The sequence below is a fragment of the Pteronotus mesoamericanus genome, unplaced genomic scaffold, assembly GCF_021234165.1.
Source record: "Pteronotus mesoamericanus isolate MK-2021 breed Mesoamerican mustached bat unplaced genomic scaffold, CSHL_Meso_final contig_202, whole genome shotgun sequence".
Lineage (NCBI taxonomy): Eukaryota > Metazoa > Chordata > Mammalia > Chiroptera > Mormoopidae > Pteronotus > Pteronotus mesoamericanus.
The window spans coordinates 3,953,753-3,971,541 of NW_026555086.1; the positions used below are offsets into that span (position 1 = coordinate 3,953,753).

At 44.0% G+C, this 17,789-nt stretch overlaps 1 protein-coding gene across 4 annotated transcripts in view; it reads left to right on the forward strand.

Moving 5' to 3' along the window:
• CYLD (CYLD lysine 63 deubiquitinase) overlaps window positions 1-17,789 on the forward strand; it is a 34,484-nt gene that overhangs the window by 7,298 nt on the left and 9,397 nt on the right. For 2 of the 4 annotated variants that reach the window (XM_054570323.1, XM_054570322.1), the window contains 7 exons: window positions 1,059-1,361; window positions 3,361-3,466; window positions 9,342-9,440; window positions 11,355-11,471; window positions 14,605-14,984; window positions 15,869-16,034; window positions 16,980-17,121. In XM_054570323.1, coding sequence (XP_054426298.1) covers window positions 1,059-1,361; window positions 3,361-3,466; window positions 9,342-9,440; window positions 11,355-11,471; window positions 14,605-14,984; window positions 15,869-16,034; window positions 16,980-17,121 — 1,313 coding nt within the window. The remainder of the gene's footprint in view (window positions 1-1,058; window positions 1,362-3,360; window positions 3,467-9,341; window positions 9,441-11,354; window positions 11,472-14,604; window positions 14,985-15,868; window positions 16,035-16,979; window positions 17,122-17,789) is intronic. The other 2 variants (XM_054570324.1, XM_054570325.1) reach the window with 2 other exon arrangements.

A 17,789-nucleotide genomic window follows, 5' to 3' on the forward strand; every position in this document is an offset into this window, starting at 1 on the left:
TTTCTCAATTTTTCTTACTGTGAGCTATTAGGGATGGAATTTGGATATAAGATTTTTTTTCTTAATAAGTTGCACCTCTTTAAACTTGCTGATAGTTGTTAATACATGTGAAAGTCACCTTGGAATTTATTTCTACTAAAAAGAGAACCAAGAGCCCACAGTAGATTTTCAAAATTAATATTAGGTCCCCAGAAGCTAAATGTCAGTTGCATTTTGACTTTTTTGTTGATCGTTGTTAATACATGTGAGAGTCACCTTGGAATTTATTTCTACTACAAAAAGAACCAAGAGCCCGCGATAGGTTTTCAAAGTTAATATTAATTCCCGAAAACTTAAATACCAGTTGCATTCTTGCAAGTAGAATTTCAGCCCTGGTTGGCTTCTCGATTTAATTTTCTGAAGCAGAGACGGCGAAACCACTGGGGATTCGCGAGCTCGCTGTGCCGGTTCGTGGCTGACCAATCGCTGACCAATCGCTGACCAATAGTTGACCAATAGACGAGTGACTGAACACGCTGCCTCTCTAAATGGGCTTCCTTGCCTGTAAAATGCTGACACTAGCACACAGCCCCGGGGGGTTTCAGGGGTGTGTGGCGGGGATTCAGGAGTCAGCGTGGTGCTGGCGCATGGCAGGTGCTCAACAAGTGGGGCTCATGTTACGGTTACCATGGAGTCAGATTTTCTTTTTATGACGAAATTATTGTTAAAGTGACAATGTAGAGTATAGCCTGGCTCCCTCACAGCGGAATTACGATTTGAAATTATCAAGTAGTTTTATTTCAGCATCAAATACAATTTCTTCCCTTAGTTTTTCAAAACACTCTAAATCCAATAATTATATTGTTATTGGATTATAATCCTAATAATTATATTGTTATTATATTGTTATTAATCATTACATTGTATTTCTTATATGTGTCATTTAGAATTTTGTTAGCGATTTCCCTGAAATCCCAGAGTGGATAATTTTTTCTTACGGGTCATTTTCTCCATCTATCTACCTATCTATCTATCTATCAATCAATCTTTTTTTTTTCTTTTAAAAAAAAAAACACTAGGAAGAAGGTCGCGGCCAAGGCTTCACTGATGGGGTGTATCAAGGGAAGCAGCTGTTCCAGTGTGAAGAAGACTGTGGAGTGTTCGTTGCGCTGGACAAGCTGGAGATCATGGGAGAGGAGGGCGCGGGGCTGGAGAGTGACTATGCAGGCCCGGGGGACGCGGCGACGGTGGAGCTGCCCCCTCTGGAAATAAACTCCAGGGTGTCTCTGAAGCTCGGAGAGACGGTAGAATCTGGAACAGTTATATTCTGCGATGTTTTGCCAGGAAAGGAAAGTTTAGGCTATTTTGTTGGTGTGGACATGGTAAGAAACTTCTGGATTATATTATCTTCGTGACTGTAGCTCTTAGTTCTGTCACCACCTTAGGTACCAGTTAAACACTTTGAATACGTATGTCAAGTGGACTCATTGGAAGTCGTTAAGGAACAGGTTCTGATTTATCTTCAGCAAAGGAACATTGCTCGGGGACAGGGGTCTACACAGAGAATTACATTCATTCTTTTTTTCGGTTCGAATAAACCAGAATATGTTTCCCATCTTTAAATTTGCCCCGTGATAGCTGACCAATAGAGGAAAAAAAAATATCAAACTATATTACATCATACCTTATTTTTCTTTATTTTGAAAAGGTTTATTTTTGTAATCTGCCTCTCTCTTTTCGTAATATTTTGAAAAATTTTATCGGCCGAGATGATTTTAACGAGTAGTGTCAAAATCCTTTACAGAAAATACCTGGATAGAGAAAAAGCACATCCCTGTAACAGGAAAGTCAGAATATTTTCTTAGGAGGTAACTCACTCAAAAATTTTCTTACCATGATGAAATATATTCCATGACATGAAACTCACCGTCTTACCCAGTTTTATGTCTACGGTGCAGTGGCGGTAAAGGGCGCGCACAGCGCTGTGTGGCCGGCGCGCTGTCCGTCTCCCGAACTCCCTCATCATCCCCAACTGCAGCTCTGTCCCCGCTCCACACGGACTCCTGTCGCTCCGCCAGGGTCCCCTTCGTAACCTCTGTTCTATTTTCTGTCTCTGGGAGTTTGCTGATTCTAAGTACCTCGTAGAAGTAGCATCATATTTGGTTTTTTGTTTTGGTTTTTTTCCATTCATTTTTAATGTTCCTTTACAATCATGTTTGTTAATAACGGATACGTTCCAGTGAGACCTGTGGCATTAGGAGAAGAAAAGGCTGAGAAGATTTTTATCACAGATTGAAAACACGGATGAGAATTTGTTAGGTGTAAAGAAGGAAATTCAGCCCTGGCCGGGTGGCTCAGCGGGTCGGAGCGTCATCCCGTGGACCAAAGAGTGGAGGGCTTGCCCCCCGCCCCGTCAGGGCGCGAACGGGAGGCAACCGGCCGCTGTTTCTCTCTCACGTCGGCGTTCCTCCCTGCCCTCCCCTCTTCATCTCTCTCTAAAACCAGTAAACATATTCTCAGGGGAGGATTTTAAAAAAAGAAGGCAACTCACCCTGAATTATTAAACACTACAATGAGTTAGGAGAGGATGTGAGAAATAGACTCTTGTACTCGGGATGTTCGTAGTGATTCTTTTATCTATTCGATATGCTTTTCGGTAGGGTATGAACGTTCGAGCATGAACTTCTTTTATCTTGTGCTTGGAAATTCAGGAAATTCTACTGATACCCATTAGGTACACCAACATCACAATCACGTTTAGACAAACGTTTACGGGGCATTCAGCACCTGAGACGTTAGAGCCCGAGTCAAAGCCGCGTGTCCCTCGGGAGAGCTAGCGGTTAAGCGCGCCTTCTACCGATTCTTCTTTAAATATGCAGCCTTAATTCAGACGAGAGATTGTGCCTGGGTGCAGGGAAGGTTGGAGGAAGAGGTCACTGGCGATAGTGTCCCCTTGCTCCGGGTCACTGGGGCCTCAGACTTGGCAGAAGCTGGTCAGGCCTTCCCTTCCCTCGATGATGGGCCCCGCGTTGCCGGGGGTGGGGGGGGCGGCTGCCTTGAGGTTGGCCGCGCCAGTGCCTTCCCGCCACCCCCCCCACCTCTGTCTGCCCTCCCGGTGCCGTGTGCGAGCATCCGCCCTCTAGGGCGTTCCTTGAAAGGAAAGTTCTGGCAAACGCAACATCGTTCGTCTCCTACTTCCAGTGGCATTTAGCGTGTTGTACACATTGGTGCTCAGGACAGCTGTCTGATTGGCCCCCCAAAAACAATTTAAAATCGCCCGCGTAAAACGTTTGGGAGAATCCTTTTATGGAAAATGCGGACTTTCACACTGACATTTTACTGAGGAGGGTGTGCCAGCTGATTCTGTCGCTTCCTTTCCAGGATAACCCCATCGGCAACTGGGACGGCCGGTTTGACGGCGTGCAGCTCTGCAGCTTTGCAAGCGTTGAGAGTACGATTCTCCTGCACATCAACGACATCATCCAAGGTGGGTTTGCCTCGTGTTTTATGTATTAATTAGGCCGAGCGTGAAAGATGTATTTTGGTATGAGGATGCAAATGTGAGCTTCAAGATGCAGTTTTGGAACTTGACTTTTATAAAATTAGGAGCTGTTAGTCAACAGGCTATCCTCTCTTACCCTGAAAGGAAAACAATACTTACAGATTCTTATTTTCAAAAGTATGTGAATGCGGGGTGGTGTTTATATGTTGCCGTTCACTTTTCCGTTCCCCGTCCACTCCAAGGGGTGGGGAGGCAGAAAATGCAATAAACTGCGGCCTCTTGGAGGGCGCGCCCGGTGTGAGGCTGTGAAGCAGGGGCTGGCCGTTCACTGTGACCTAACGTGCAGAAGAGAGGGGTCTTGCCGGCTGCACCGTGAGGTCCTGTCACTCTTGAGGCGGCACGACCTGTCAGGCTCTACCGCTCTGTAGCCAGAAACAGATCACTCAGCTTTCCATCTTAAAAAAAATCCTACGCAATCTTTTATTTCACCTCGAACAAATAGTGCCTGATGGCTGCTGTCAGCAAATTGATAAGTTCCTCTTGGCAGCGACACCCAGGGCGCCTTCCCTAGCTCTGAGTAGAATTCTGGTTCCAGGCTCGGCAACCGATAGTGTGTCACTCATAAACCAGCACAGGCGGCCAGAGCTGCCGGGGACCCTGAGCTCCGGGCAGCTTGGAGTACAATATCCGAGGGCTCGCGTGCGGGAGCCGCGAGTGCATGCGCCCCCGAGTCAGGTGACTTGTACTTTTCCCCATTCTTGACAAACTTAGAAGGTAGGTCTGCAGTATCCCCATGTCGCCGATGAGAACTGGGCCTTCGGTCAGGCCGGAGCGAGCCACGACGGGCGGGGGGCGAGGCCAGGCGCGTCGGGTCCTAGGGCTCCGCTCAGAACGACCTCCTCGCCCCAGGCCCGCGCGTGCACTCGAACGTGAAGACCTGCCTAGAAGAGCAAGCTTCTCAGCCTCACTTGTGCGCTTGAGAATACTGTTTCCATGGAGATGGATTTTGTCTCTAATTCTATAAAAGCTAAATTTTACTCGAACAAGAATGACAACGGAACAGAATGGTTTGTTTGCCTCCAGTGTTTTTCCATTATCGCTAATTTTGATGCAGAACACTTTCGAGTTCCCCACTGGTCATCTCAGGTCCTCGGTTTCTTTTCTGGTAAAAATGAAGGGACTAACGTTAGATGGTCCGGGAGACTCCATCCAGCCTGCATGGTTTGCCTTGCCTGTTTCCTGTTGGCTTGACAAGTAATAAGTGCTTGTTTTGCTGAGTTAGGAAATGCTTTCTGCTTTGGTATTCTTTAGTTTTCCAACAAAACTTCATTAACGTAGTTGGATGTACGGCATTCCAATGACAGCTGTATTTCAGTGTTACCTTGTAAAAGGCCGACATACTTTGCTTTTCTTGATTTCTTTAAAATCAGTTTTTACTTTCTCGTAAATTGGATTTGTAGGCATTTCTTTGCTTCTTTTTGGAGACATGGTTTGCGCTCAGGGGAAAGAAAGCACACGTATCTGCATATTTTATCTACTTATATTTACTTGACCTTTTTCAAGCCTCATTGTGAAAATAACATAATTTATGATCTGATAAATCAGACTACTTTTTAATGTTACAATAAATACCTATGTTTAAAAGGCAGTTTTGTAAAAGGCCACTCATCCATTCATTCATTCAAACACAGGAAGCTCTTACTCAGCTTCTTTTAGGCGTTGAGGCCGCTGTAGGAAGCAAGACGTTCCCCATGGAGCTTCCGTTCTAGCGAGTGACCGACCGCAGAGGATTTGTATCCTGAAAGGGAACTGAAGTTTTTACAAATGCTTTTTCTGTATCCACTGATATGATTAGGTGATATATACATATTTTAACTTGTTAATATGACATATTACATTGGTTGATTTTCAAACATGGAACCAGCTTTGCATCTTGGACTAATGTCCTCTTAGTCATAGTATATAACTCTTTTTATGTATTGCTGAATTCTATTTATTAATACAGTGTTAAGAATTTTTGTATTTACTTTCATGAGAGATATTCAGCTGTAGTTTTCTTTCTTTGCATTGTATGGTAGCTTTGTATGAGTGAGTTGGGAAGCCATGCTGAATTGAAATGAGCTGCGAAGTGTTTTTGCTTCTTCTTTTTTCTGGAACAGATTATGTAGGATTGATGTTAATTCTTTAAATTTTGGTAGAATTATCCAACTAAACCCTCTGAGTCTGAAAATTCCTTTTTGTGTATGTGAGCTTTAAAATTATAAATCCGTTTTCTTAATGATTATACAACTCTGCAACTATACATTTCATATTAGGTGAGTTGTGGTAACCTGAGTTTTCAAGGAGTTGGTCCACATCATCTAAATTGTCAACTTTATGTATGTTAGTGTTGCATTGTATTCATTCATTATTCTTTTGATGTCTGCACGATCTGTGATGATGTCTCCTGTTTCATTCCTGATAATTAATTTATGTCTTCTTTCTCTTATGTCAGTCTTGCTAGAGGTTTGTCAGTTTTATTGACCTTTCAAACAGTCTGTTACTCTGATTTCCTCCCTTGTTTTTCATTTTATTGATTTCTACTCATTATTTCCTTCCTTCTCCTTGCTTCAGGCTCTTTTTGCTTTTCTTTATCTAGGTCCTTCATGTGGGAGCTTAGATTATTGATTTGGAATGTTCCCTTTTTTAAATGTAAGCATTTAGTACTGTAGATTGCCCACTTAGCATTACTTTAGCTGTGTCCCAAGCATTTTGATAGGTTGTATTTTTATTTTCAACTAGTTCAGTATATTTTTTGATTAACCTTGAGGCTTCTTTTTTTAACCCATGGGCTATGTAGAAGTATGTTGTTTAGTTTCCAAGTGTTTGAAAATTTTCCTGTTATCTTTCTGTATTTTTTCTAGTCTTGTTTTTATTATGGTCAGAAAATACACTGTGCATGATTTCAAATATTTTACATTTGTTTTATGCCCCAGCCTGGTATATGATCTAATCTGGTGTATGTTCCATTGGCACTTGAAAAGAATGTGTGTTCTGTTATTTGGTGGTATGTTCTATAAATACGAATTACATTTTCTTGGTTAATGGAGACGTTCAGTTTTTCTATATCCTTGTTACTTTTTGTCTACTTGTTCTTTCAATTGTAAACAGTGATATTGAAGTCTCCAACTATAATTGTAGTGTAAGTCCATTTTTTTCTTTCATTTCTGTCAGTTTTTGATTCACATATTTTGGAACTCTTTTGTTTGGCACATGTACGTTTAGGATTGTTATATCTTCTTGGTGGATGACCCTTTCTTATTTTTATAATGTCCTATCTGTAGCTAGTAATTTTATTTGCTCTGAAATCTACTGTATAATATATTAATATATCTACTATTGCTATTTTTGTATTAATATTTACATGATATATTGTTTCCAACCTTTTATACTGAACATGCTATATTATTATATTTGAAGTGAGTTTCTTACAGAGAAAATGTGTTTGGATCATGTTTTTAAATCTACTCTGCCAATCTCTGTCTTTTAATTGTTCTCTTTATACAATTTACATTTAATGTAACTATTGGTGTTCAGGACTTAAATCTAACATTCTGTATTCTCATTGGTTTCTCTCTCCTTAATTTCTCTATTTTTTTCCCCTGCCTTCTTCTAGGTTACTTGAACATTATTTAGAACCCATTCTGATTTATCTGTAGTATTTTTGAACCTATTTCTTTATATAGCTTTTTTAGTAATTGCTATAGATATTACATTATATATACCAATCTAATCATAGTTTACTGGTGACATGATTTCTTACCAGTTTGAATTAAGTGTAGAAACCATACCTCCTTCCTTATTATCCCTTTACTCTTTCCACTTCTGCTGTCATCGTCTTAAATATTTCCCTGACTTACATTTAGAACCACATTAGTGTTATAATTTTTGCTTCAGCTAAACATAATTTGGAAACTTGATGGAAGAAGGAAAGCCTACTGTATTTAATCATATTTTTCCCTTTCTGTTGTTCTTTCTTCCTTTCTAATTTTCCAGGATTCCTTTTTTTGACCATTTCCTTTTCCTTTAGAGGACTTCCTTTGGCCATTCTTTTAGGGTAGACCTGCAGGTGACAGATTATGTTAGTTTTCCTTCCTCTGCGAGAACGTCTTTATCTGCATGGAATTCTGTAGGAATGTCCTAGTCCTCAGAACTGGTATTCGATCTCCCCTCAGACAAAGTCTCTGGCAGGAGACGACCATTGCCCCCAACTGCAGTGCCCCCCATTTTCCTAGTCTGGGGCCCCCCACCCTCTTCAGGAGAACGGTCACCACCGGCCGGCTCATCTGCTTGGCCCCCGGTGCTGCCCGGCTGCCTTAGTGAGCACCCTTTGCTGCCTTTGTTGCACTGCTCACTAGCTCTGTAGTGTACACAGGTTACGGCGCACACATGCATACCTTTTAAAAAGGGACGGACGTACAGCAAATAGGGAAAGTAGTCTTCTTTAGTCAATTTATATGCTATAATTTGGGAGCTTTTTTCAGTGACTAAGAAGTTTTGCCCTCCATAGTAGCTCTCATATGTGATATTTGGAGATATTTGAGTGGTAATATCATAAAAGTATTAGTAAATAGCATTTTTTTTTTTTGTTATACCACTTGGTTAACCTCATGGTCATTTAGTGTAATTTCTAAATTAAAATAATATTTTATTTAATCATATTCTGAGACATTTTACATACAGTTTAACATGCATTCTCTTCCCCTAGCCATGGAGAAAAGTTACCAAGCATCGTTTAGATATAATTTAGTGTTATTTCTTTTTTCTTAAAAAAATGGCTTCTCCTTGTATTTAAAACGTAAAATTGTCCTATTTTTTCCTTTCTGTTCTTCAAAACCCACTGTGGGTGCTATCGTGTTTATGATGCACAGCTTTACCAGGTACGGCCCCAAGCGTCATGTGGGACTCCGCACTGCACAGGTGTGTGGTTGGACTCTGCAGGGGAAAAGCTTCCCCAACTGACCTTTCTGCACTTGCTCGATCAGTATTGGTGAATATCGTTAGAAAATCACGGGCCCCTGAAGTTTAGAGTCATCTTTGTATCAAGTTTGCCAAAGCTATTCTGCCTATATTTCTAAAAGAAGTTTTGAGTGTTTTATTCAAAAATATTAGTGAGATTTGCCTCTTTCTCTGCCTTATTAATCAACATATAGTTCTCTGTGTCTTTCCTATTTATATGTACGTTTGCGTAGACATTTGTGTTATTGATGTGTGTGTGTTTTTAAAAATGGACACATATTTTTAACCAGACTTTTTCCAAAGTGTGTTCCATGGGTTACATTAATCCAGGATGCTAAGTAGACTGGTTCAAAAAATGTTACCAAGTAAGTTAACCATGTCCCTGTTTGAGAGAGTCAAGGTGCACATGAGCATGTTAAAGGCCCCGCTGTTATTCCGTAAAGAAGTCTGTTTGCCGTTGCTCATCTCAGCATCTTCTAGGGATGTCCGAGTGCGGAACACTGGAACACACGGGGCGTCAGGGGACACTGGTTTGGGGAATCCTGCAGGGAACAGGGAAACCCGAGTGAGGTTTCCTTGGTAGCGTTTTAACACATGAAATAAAATTGACTGAAGGCGACTCTATCTTCAAGAAGTTAAAGTGTTTAGCTGATTTGTATTAGCTTGCAGAAATTCTGTTTTGAAACACAGCATTGACTGCAATACTTTCGGTAGCCTTTAAGAATTTGTAAAACTACCGTGAAAGGACTGCTTTTTTTTGTTGGAAGGAGATTTTTGTGGTTGAGATTGTCATCATTTGCTCGACTGTTTTTCTTCCATAAGAGTTTGCCTTTATCTTTAAAGAACGTGTTTACTGTTTCAGACAGCGTGACCCAGGAAAGGAGGCCTCCCAAGCTCGCCTTTGCCTCCAGAGGTATTGGGGACAAAGGTTCGTCCAGTCACAATAAACCAAAGGTTACAGGTACGGACTGATCGAGCGAGCTCAGTTCTAGCTTAACTCACGTGACAGCAGGTTTCCCGTAGCATTGAGAGAAGACCCAAGGTATTACGCCTTCAAGGACAAGTGGGTTTTCTTCTTTCAAACAGGTTTAATAGTTTACTAAAATTTTTTATAGATGATGTTGCTCAAGCCAAGAGTTCCCAGCCTTTCTTGTTGATGAAAAGTGCCTCGTGAGGACCCGTGTCTTTTGCTGGTCCCTAGCACCTGGTTCTTGGAACTCTGTTTGGGACATCTGTGTATTGTTTAGAGTTGCAACTGCACAACCTGGTCTTACAGGGTGGGCAAAAGTAGGTTTATAGTTGGAAGTACGCAAAACACAGCGTTTATTCTTGTATGTTTATTATTACTGTATTATTTTCCACATGAACAGCCGTATACCTGCTGTTGCCCCAGCCTATATATGGCTAGTGTTACACAGGATAAAGTGTACTAGAGAGTATGTGGAGTTCACAGACTAGATGTGGCACAAATTAAATTCCAAACTGCTAGGCAAAAATTTTTGTCCCTTTTCCAGGAACTCCCCAAAATAGATGCAAAGTTCTTAGCTTTTTTTTTTTTTTTTTTTGTTAGCTCCCACAGATTTCATAGATTTATAGGATGGTAGTTATATAAGCTAAACAGCTCATTAAAAAAGCTGTAAGAATTTTTGTTAACTTAGATGTGGGCTAGAGAAGAGTATTTTTTCCTCCGTCATCTAGTGAACAAAAAATGTTTCAACTCATTTAAAAGGAAATTGTACTTTAGAAATATTTTATGTGGCACCAGACCCTGGGAGACTTAGAATTAAATAGAATATATAGGTAATAGCACTTCCTATAGATCTGTCGTAGGTAAGGTAGCTCAAACATGCTACTTTCACTTAAATATAAGTAGCCGCAATATTGTCTCAAGACATGGGTGTTCCTTATGTTTAGCAGACCTTAGCTGTAGGTACAAAGTGTAGAGCCGTCTGCTGTGAATGGAAAGGAGACTCAGGTGACTGCATGGGCTCTGGAGACCCTGTTACCTGAGTCCACGGCGTGTCCTCCTTGGACCAAGTGCAGGCAGTGTCTTGAGACGTCTGTGACGTAGCGGCACCATCTCTGTTTTACATTTAAGGAGTCTAAGACCTAAGAAATGATACTGTTGCCTTTTCCCAAGGCCATGAAGAAGCTAAGCAAGGAATTTGGTGGTCCACAGCTCTAAACTGTTTAAACGGCCCTGGCTGGTGTGGCTCAGTGGAGTGCGTGCCAACCTGAGAACCAAAGGGTCACCAGTTCGATTCCTGGTCAGGGCACAGGCCTGGGTTGTGGGCCAGGTCCCCAGTGGGGGGTGCATGAGAGGCACCACACATGGGTATCTCTCTCCCTCTCTTTCTCCCTTCTTTCCCTTCTCTCTAAAAATAAATATTTCAAAATAAAATAAAATGTTTAAACATTAAATTTTTAAAACTGAACTTGGTCACTAATTTTTATATGATATTTGAAGATTACCTCCTTCTGGGAGCAACTCTTTTAAAATAATAGGTTAAATTTGTGAACCCACAGGTTTGGCAAGTGAAATTGGGGAATGGTGATTTTGACATTAGGAAATAAGCCATAGTGCATGAAATGATTACAATTTTTTTTTTATAAAAATAGTTTGTGTGTGTGTGTGGTTTTCTTTAATCTTTCTCCTTTCCCCTCCTATATTAAGTCTCGGAAGAATATTTTTGGCATTGCTAAAATGGCTACTGAAGTTTTAAAAGCTGAAGACACTAATAAAATACAGTGTGTCCGTGGATGTCTGTTGGTTATGTGAATAGTTGTTGATATCATATGCATATTAATTTCTCTTATAAAAAACTTCCACAGCATATTGACTTTATTTTTAAAAGGAACTTTTCTTGTTTCATAGGATCTACCTCAGACCCTGGAAGTAGAAGCAGATCTGAGTTATATTATAACGTAAATGGGTCTTCTGTTGACTCACAGCCGCAATCCAAATCAAAAAATTCGTGGTACCTTGATGAAGGTAATCTATAACTATAGCGTTCTTTCTACTGAACCTCTCTATTTAACACATCAGAGAAAAATGGCTTTTTTACAAATGTGTAGTTTTGGGAAATAGAAAGAGCAGACCATTCTTTATTAATGTTGCCAAACTGAAATATTGCACACAATTTGAATTGCATCGCTGTGATCAATAAAAAATTTGAAAATACATTAGCAGCTCACATTCTTGGCCTAACCGATCTGTTGTGGGTAGAAGACCACTCGAATCAAAGAACCATTTAAAGACTTTTCTGCCTGGGTCTGTATCTCTTGGAAATGCTCCCTTTGAGAAAGTCTACCTTCCCTTGGTTCTGGGACACCATGTTCTTCTGGTTTAGTCTCATCTTCCTTCGTCTGTCAGTGCATGTTTTTTGGATATTGAACAATGTGCCAGACAGTCTCTTAGGCATGGAGGTCACACGGTGAGAGAAACAGACATGGTCCTTGCCTTTCTGTGTTCATGGTCCATTTGTCAAAATAACTTTAATCCAGCGATCACAGAAACAGATGCAGAATTGTGATGAGTACAAGAAGGTATTGAGTCTGTGGCAGTGAATTAAAGGGAGATCTTACTTAGGGGGCTCGGGGGTGTCTCTCTGAGGAGATGACATGAGCTTGGCTTTAGCGGGGGAGTGGGAGAGGCGTGAAAGGGGACAGAAGGGCCCTTTAGGCGGAGGCAGCAGCAGGTGGGAAGGCCCATGAGGACGCGCGGCCAGTGCTGCCAGGGACTGAGACAAGCCAGAGCGAGAGACGCGCATCGCATTCGACGGGAAGGGCAAACAGGGCCAGGGTGCGGGGGGCCGGGCGCCCTGTTAAAGGCAGGGGAGCGCGGGAGGGGTGGCAGCAGGCGTTACGTGACCAGGTTTCCCTTTGGAAAGGAGCGTCCCTGCTGCGGGGTGGACAGCGGATTGGAGCGGGGAGGGGGGCATGTGAATGCAAGGGCACCGCTGACGGCCGGGGGCTCAGCCCCGGGTGGCAGTAGCCGGGACGGGGCTTGTCGGGGAAGAGATGGGGAGAACTGGGTGGCTCTGAGATATTTGGGAGGTGCGGTGACAGGACTCTCAGACAGGTTGGGGGAGAGAGCGGAGGGAGAAGGCTGTCACGCTGATTCCTGACTTGTCGGCTCGCGAACGTACATGATTGTGCAGAAGGGGACGGGCTGCTTTTGAATGTGTTGAGTTGGAGGGGCCGTGTACACACTTCCTGGAGGTGAGCTCTCACGCAGGCCGTTGGAGATACAGGTGTGGAGGCCAGAGGGGAGGCGCGAGCTGGAGACATGCAGGGGCGGGCTCTCTTCGTACGTGTGGCGGGTCACGTCCCGTGAACAGGAGCATCTGAGGAGGCAGCGGGGACAGGGGCTGTGGCTTGAGGCTGAGCCTAGAGGAACTTACTGGCTGGACTTGTCATTGTCTTCGCTCTCTCCTTGAGCTTTTGTCATCTTTAATTTGGTATTTATCATTCTCTTGGTTTTCATTAGAGCTTTTTAAGTTTCAATAGGTAAACAGCATACTCTTAGGTGTGCATATTTTGAGCTGTATATACGAGGGGTTGGACTATATGTATGTCATATAATGTCCTCCCTCAACATTATGTTCCTAAGTTTCATGCAGGCTCTATGGCATGACTGTAATTTTTTCATTGCTGTATAGTCTTCCATTCCAGTCCTTTGCTGTGAAATATGTGAATTTACCACAATGTAATTACCCATTCAACCACTGATAGACATTCAGATTGGCTTCCTTTTCCTGCTGTTGGGAGCAGCTCTGAAACTGACGTCTCACGCCTGTCCGGGGTCTGTAACCGGGAGCAGAGCGCTGGGTCGTGGGCTGTGCACGCCTGCCTTTACCGGTTCCCGGGGCAGTCACACCGGCCCCCGCGCCCGTCGGCATCGCGCCAGGGCATCGCTGTTCCTGTCTTCCCAGCAGTTATGCTCTAAGACCTTTAACTTCTGAAATGATACCTCATGTTGGTTTTGACATTCTTTGTTCTATTAACTAGTAAGGGCAAGAATCTTCATCCACTCTGTGGTGGTTTAGGTTTCTTCTTTAGTGAGTTGCCTTTTCAAGCCTTTTGTCCATTTTTTTCTACTTTAAAAAAAATCTTTTTCTTACTGATTTATGGACCTTTTTCAGACTCTAATCCTCTGTCAGATTCAAGGGTGGAAGTAATTTCTTCCTGCTTGTGGTTCATATTTTCACTCTTACTAGGATGCTTTTTAATGACCAAATAGCTCTTAATTTTCATATGCTCATATTCGCCAGTCTTTTCCTTTATTGTTTGTATACTCACGTGTAAGAGCTTTCTCTCTCTCCTAAAGTCATGGAGAACGTTCCTCTGTGTTGTCTTCCCAGCAGTTGTAGTTTTGCCTTCCACGTGTGTTCCGGAGCACCGGGCAGTGGCTCTGCGTGGTGTGTGGGTGACTGACGACCTCCACGCTGCCTCTGAAGGAGGTCGCTCCCTCCCCACCGACCCGCAGGGCCAGCCTGGCCGCTGTGCTGGCCTCGCTCCTCTTTATTGTGTGTTTGGTTTCTCTTTCCTTAATTTCCGTTTTTCTGTTTGTTCTTCCCCCTTGGTTACTTTTCTGTTCTTCTAACTTAAGTTGTACGCTAAGTTCATTACTATTACCTTTCTTTCTTTCTAATATAAACTGTTAAGTCTAGACGTTTTCTTTACAGGTACTACTTTAGCCATGCTCCACAAATGTTTGTTTTTTCTCTCTTTTTTTCTTGATTTAAAAAATTTACATCGGCATTTTTTTCTTCGATCCACTTGTTATTTAGAAGCGTCTTTCTTAACTTTTTTTGGTATCTTTTGGGGTGGTTTCTAACTTCATTATGGACAAAGAATAGAACCTATACAATACTAATCAATAACGGATGCTCTTTGGTGTGGACAGTTGGGCGCCGTTTACTGAGGCAGAAGATGTGGAGGCTGTGGGGGCGGCGAGAGCGAAGAACCCCGGTTTGCAGGCGCCAGGCTTGTGGTGCTTGCGCGACCCCTGCCAGAGGGGTCAGGCGGGCAGCTGGGCTGCATGTGCATGTTAATCTTTAGGGCTGTAGGGCATATTCAGTATAATCGAATGAATTTCGCTAACAAAGAATAACTGTTTATAGTTGCCGAAGACCCTGCAAAGTCGCTCACAGAGCTGTCTCCAGATTTCGGACAAGCTTCGCCGCCCCCGCAGGCTCCATCCGCGAACTCATTGTCCAGCGAGAACAGATTTCACTCTTTACCGTTCAGCCTGACAAAGACGCCCAGCACCAACGGGAGCATCGGCCACAGCCCGCTCTCCCTGTCTGTCCAGTCTGTGATGGGGGAGCTGAACAACGCCCCCGTCCAGGACAGCCCGCCCTTGGCCGCGTCGCCCGGGAGCTCGCACGGCCTGGAGGTGGGCTCGCTGGCTGAAGTCAAGGAGAACCCCCCTTTCTATGGGGTGATCCGCTGGATCGGCCAGCCGCCGGGACTCAACGAAGTGCTGGCCGGGCTGGAACTGGTAACTCCATTTAACCTAAGAATTGCTCTTTGCTAGGTGGGATTTTGTACAGATTTTCCCCTTTTACGTGCTTTTTGGTGAAATGCTACACTTGTCAGAAAAATCATCACTCGAGAACAATTGTATTGCCATGTTGCGTGGCTTCCTCTGCCACCATCGAGCATCTGATCACTTGTTCCTGTGTGGCGGTTGGTCAGCGTCCAAGGAATGACAATAGTTTAGGCTAATATGTTTGGGCTCATTATATTAAGCAGAATACACAGTGAGGAAAGCCAGTCTGTTACAGCTTTTCTTTTGCTTTCTCAGCCTCCCTCCCCCAGTCAGTTCTAATGTTTATATTATTGACTTTAAGATTAATTACCACTTTAAGAAATCTTTCGGGATCTTTGCTAGAAGGAGAGAGTTTCCCTTTGGAGATTAGGAAAATATATTGTTTGACATTTCATAACGAGGAGAGGAGAATTTGAGTACATTTAGCTTTTATGTAAATATGCTTCCTGTTTTATTTGTTTGCATGCTAGTGAATGCTATTTTTGGGGGTCGGTAAGATGAATAGCCTCTTCTACCCGCCCCCTCCCTCCCCTTCCCCCAGTTTTAATACTTTTGGAAAAGGAGCAGGAGAGTGAGTTAACCAGGGAAGAGTCAAGCATGTATTCTAGAGGGCAATCCATCGAGAACGTAGCACTGGATTAAGGAGTTGATTTCTTAAATCATTAGCTGTGGACTAAAATGCTGACCAGCCAACTCCTCAGGCCTGAGGGAGCTCTCAGTACAGGTGGGATGCGGGAATTCGGAGGCAGGATAAACCCAAAACAAGCCTCAGCTCTTTGCACACCGTCTTCGCAAGAAGCAGAGTGACCCATGGGGACACCACTCTCTTCCAGGAGGACGAATGTGCTGGCTGCACGGACGGGACCTTCCGGGGCACCCGCTACTTCACCTGCGCCCTGAAGAAGGCGCTCTTCGTCAAACTGAAGAGCTGCCGGCCCGACTCGAGGTTCGCCTCCCTGCAGCCGGTTTCCAATCAGATCGAGCGCTGTAACTCGCTAGGTATGTGCCCGCCTTTACTGACTATTGGTCTGGAGGGGCTCCAGCTCTGACCTCAGGCCGCGCGGCAGGAGGTGGCCGTGACCGTTTCACTGCGTCCCTTGTGGTCATCAAGCTTTTAAATCCGTCAGAGTTGTTACTTGGTGTATAAGAAAGTTTCAGTTATCCTAAGAGGGGACATTTAAAAAAGATCTTAGGAAAACGTGTTGGAGACTTAAGAAGTGAAAATCAGCGGGATTGATTTTTCTCTTCCTGTTGGTTATAGACATTTAATTTGCAGCAGCACGAGGGGCAGACGGGCGGCCTTTCTGGGCACCGATGTCCCTCTCAGCGTGTCGTTCGGTGGAGACAGCGAGTGGGTGTCACCAGGAATGGCCTCCCTGTCTGTGCGCCAAGCGCAGCCACAGGCGCATTTATCGAGCGGCTGGCGTTGCTGGAAGATGTAGCTCAGGCTGCCCGGCGCGGGACGGGGCTCGGAGCTCGTCACTTGGGTCGGGCCAGGCTCTCGGTCCTGTCCCCGCCTTCTGAATGACGGTGGCGAAGCATTTCGAGGGTTAAATAGGTGTGACAAGGAAAACCATCCTTACGGAAAACCCTTTTCAGTGCAGTTGCAATAGTCCTTTGGAATTTTTTTCCAGTTTGAAAATGAAACATCTTCAAACAAATAGTAAAACAGTTGGGGAAAAATCCTTTGCTTGGCAGGTGCTTTTTTACATTGATTACTTAGTATTCTGAAGTGCTTTCTGTGTTGTGGAGGAGGTGAGGTTGGAAATGCACAGCGGCATTTTTTACAAGCCAAGCTGAATAGCAGTCAAAACCTACCCTTAACTTAGCTTTCAGTTGAGAAAATAACACTTTGACTCACAAAGCAAAAACTATTTTAAGTGAGGACATACGCAGGTACGCTTGTTGTCATAGTTTAAAAGAATTATTTTTTTTTCTCTTCAGCCTTTGGAGGCTACTTAAGTGAAGTAGTGGAAGAAAATACTCCACCAAAAATGGAAAAAGAAGGTTTGGAGATAATGATTGGAAAGAAGAAAGGTATCCAGGGTCATTACAACTCTTGTTACTTAGACTCGACCTTATTCTGGTAAGTTTAAAATGAGAGCGGGAGGACTGCAGGGTCCCGGAGGCAGGGACGCACACACGTGCGCGTGTCTATGTGAGTGGGAGGGCGGGGAGAGAGAGAGAGAGATTGCTAACTACCTCTGAGTAGCGCCGCTGGGTGTTTGGGGGCCAGGAAAGAAAGGGAGGTGCGCATTCCATTGTAACTCCTTGGAAGCTGTCAGTGGTTGTCTCCTGTGCCTGTTTCCAAAAGATTAGCATAAGACGTAATGCAGTGAACGATGGCTCGGAGGCGAATGACGGTGTCCCAGGCGGGGTAGCCCTCCGGAGGGGGCGCGGGCCGCCCCGGGCCTGTGAGAGGAGGCGCGGGGTCTCTGTGCGCACCCGCAGCGGGCCACTGGCTGGGCGTGTGCAGCGGTTTCATTAGGTGGAGGCCATCCTAGGGTGACTCTACTTTAAAGCATGACTGTCAGTAGAAGCTCAGCTGCCCTCGTGTGTGTAGTTTGTTGCCAAGCGGCACAGCCTGGACGGCGAGCGTACTGCCAGGGACTCCGACGGCAGCCTGCCCGCTCTCCGCAGCCAGGGCAGGGCAGGGCAGCTGGGGAGTTAATAGGGCGCTGAAACTTTAAAGGTAGGAGGAAGAAATAAAATGGTGGGCCATTTTGGGGGGCAGAGTACTTTGTCTCTCAGATG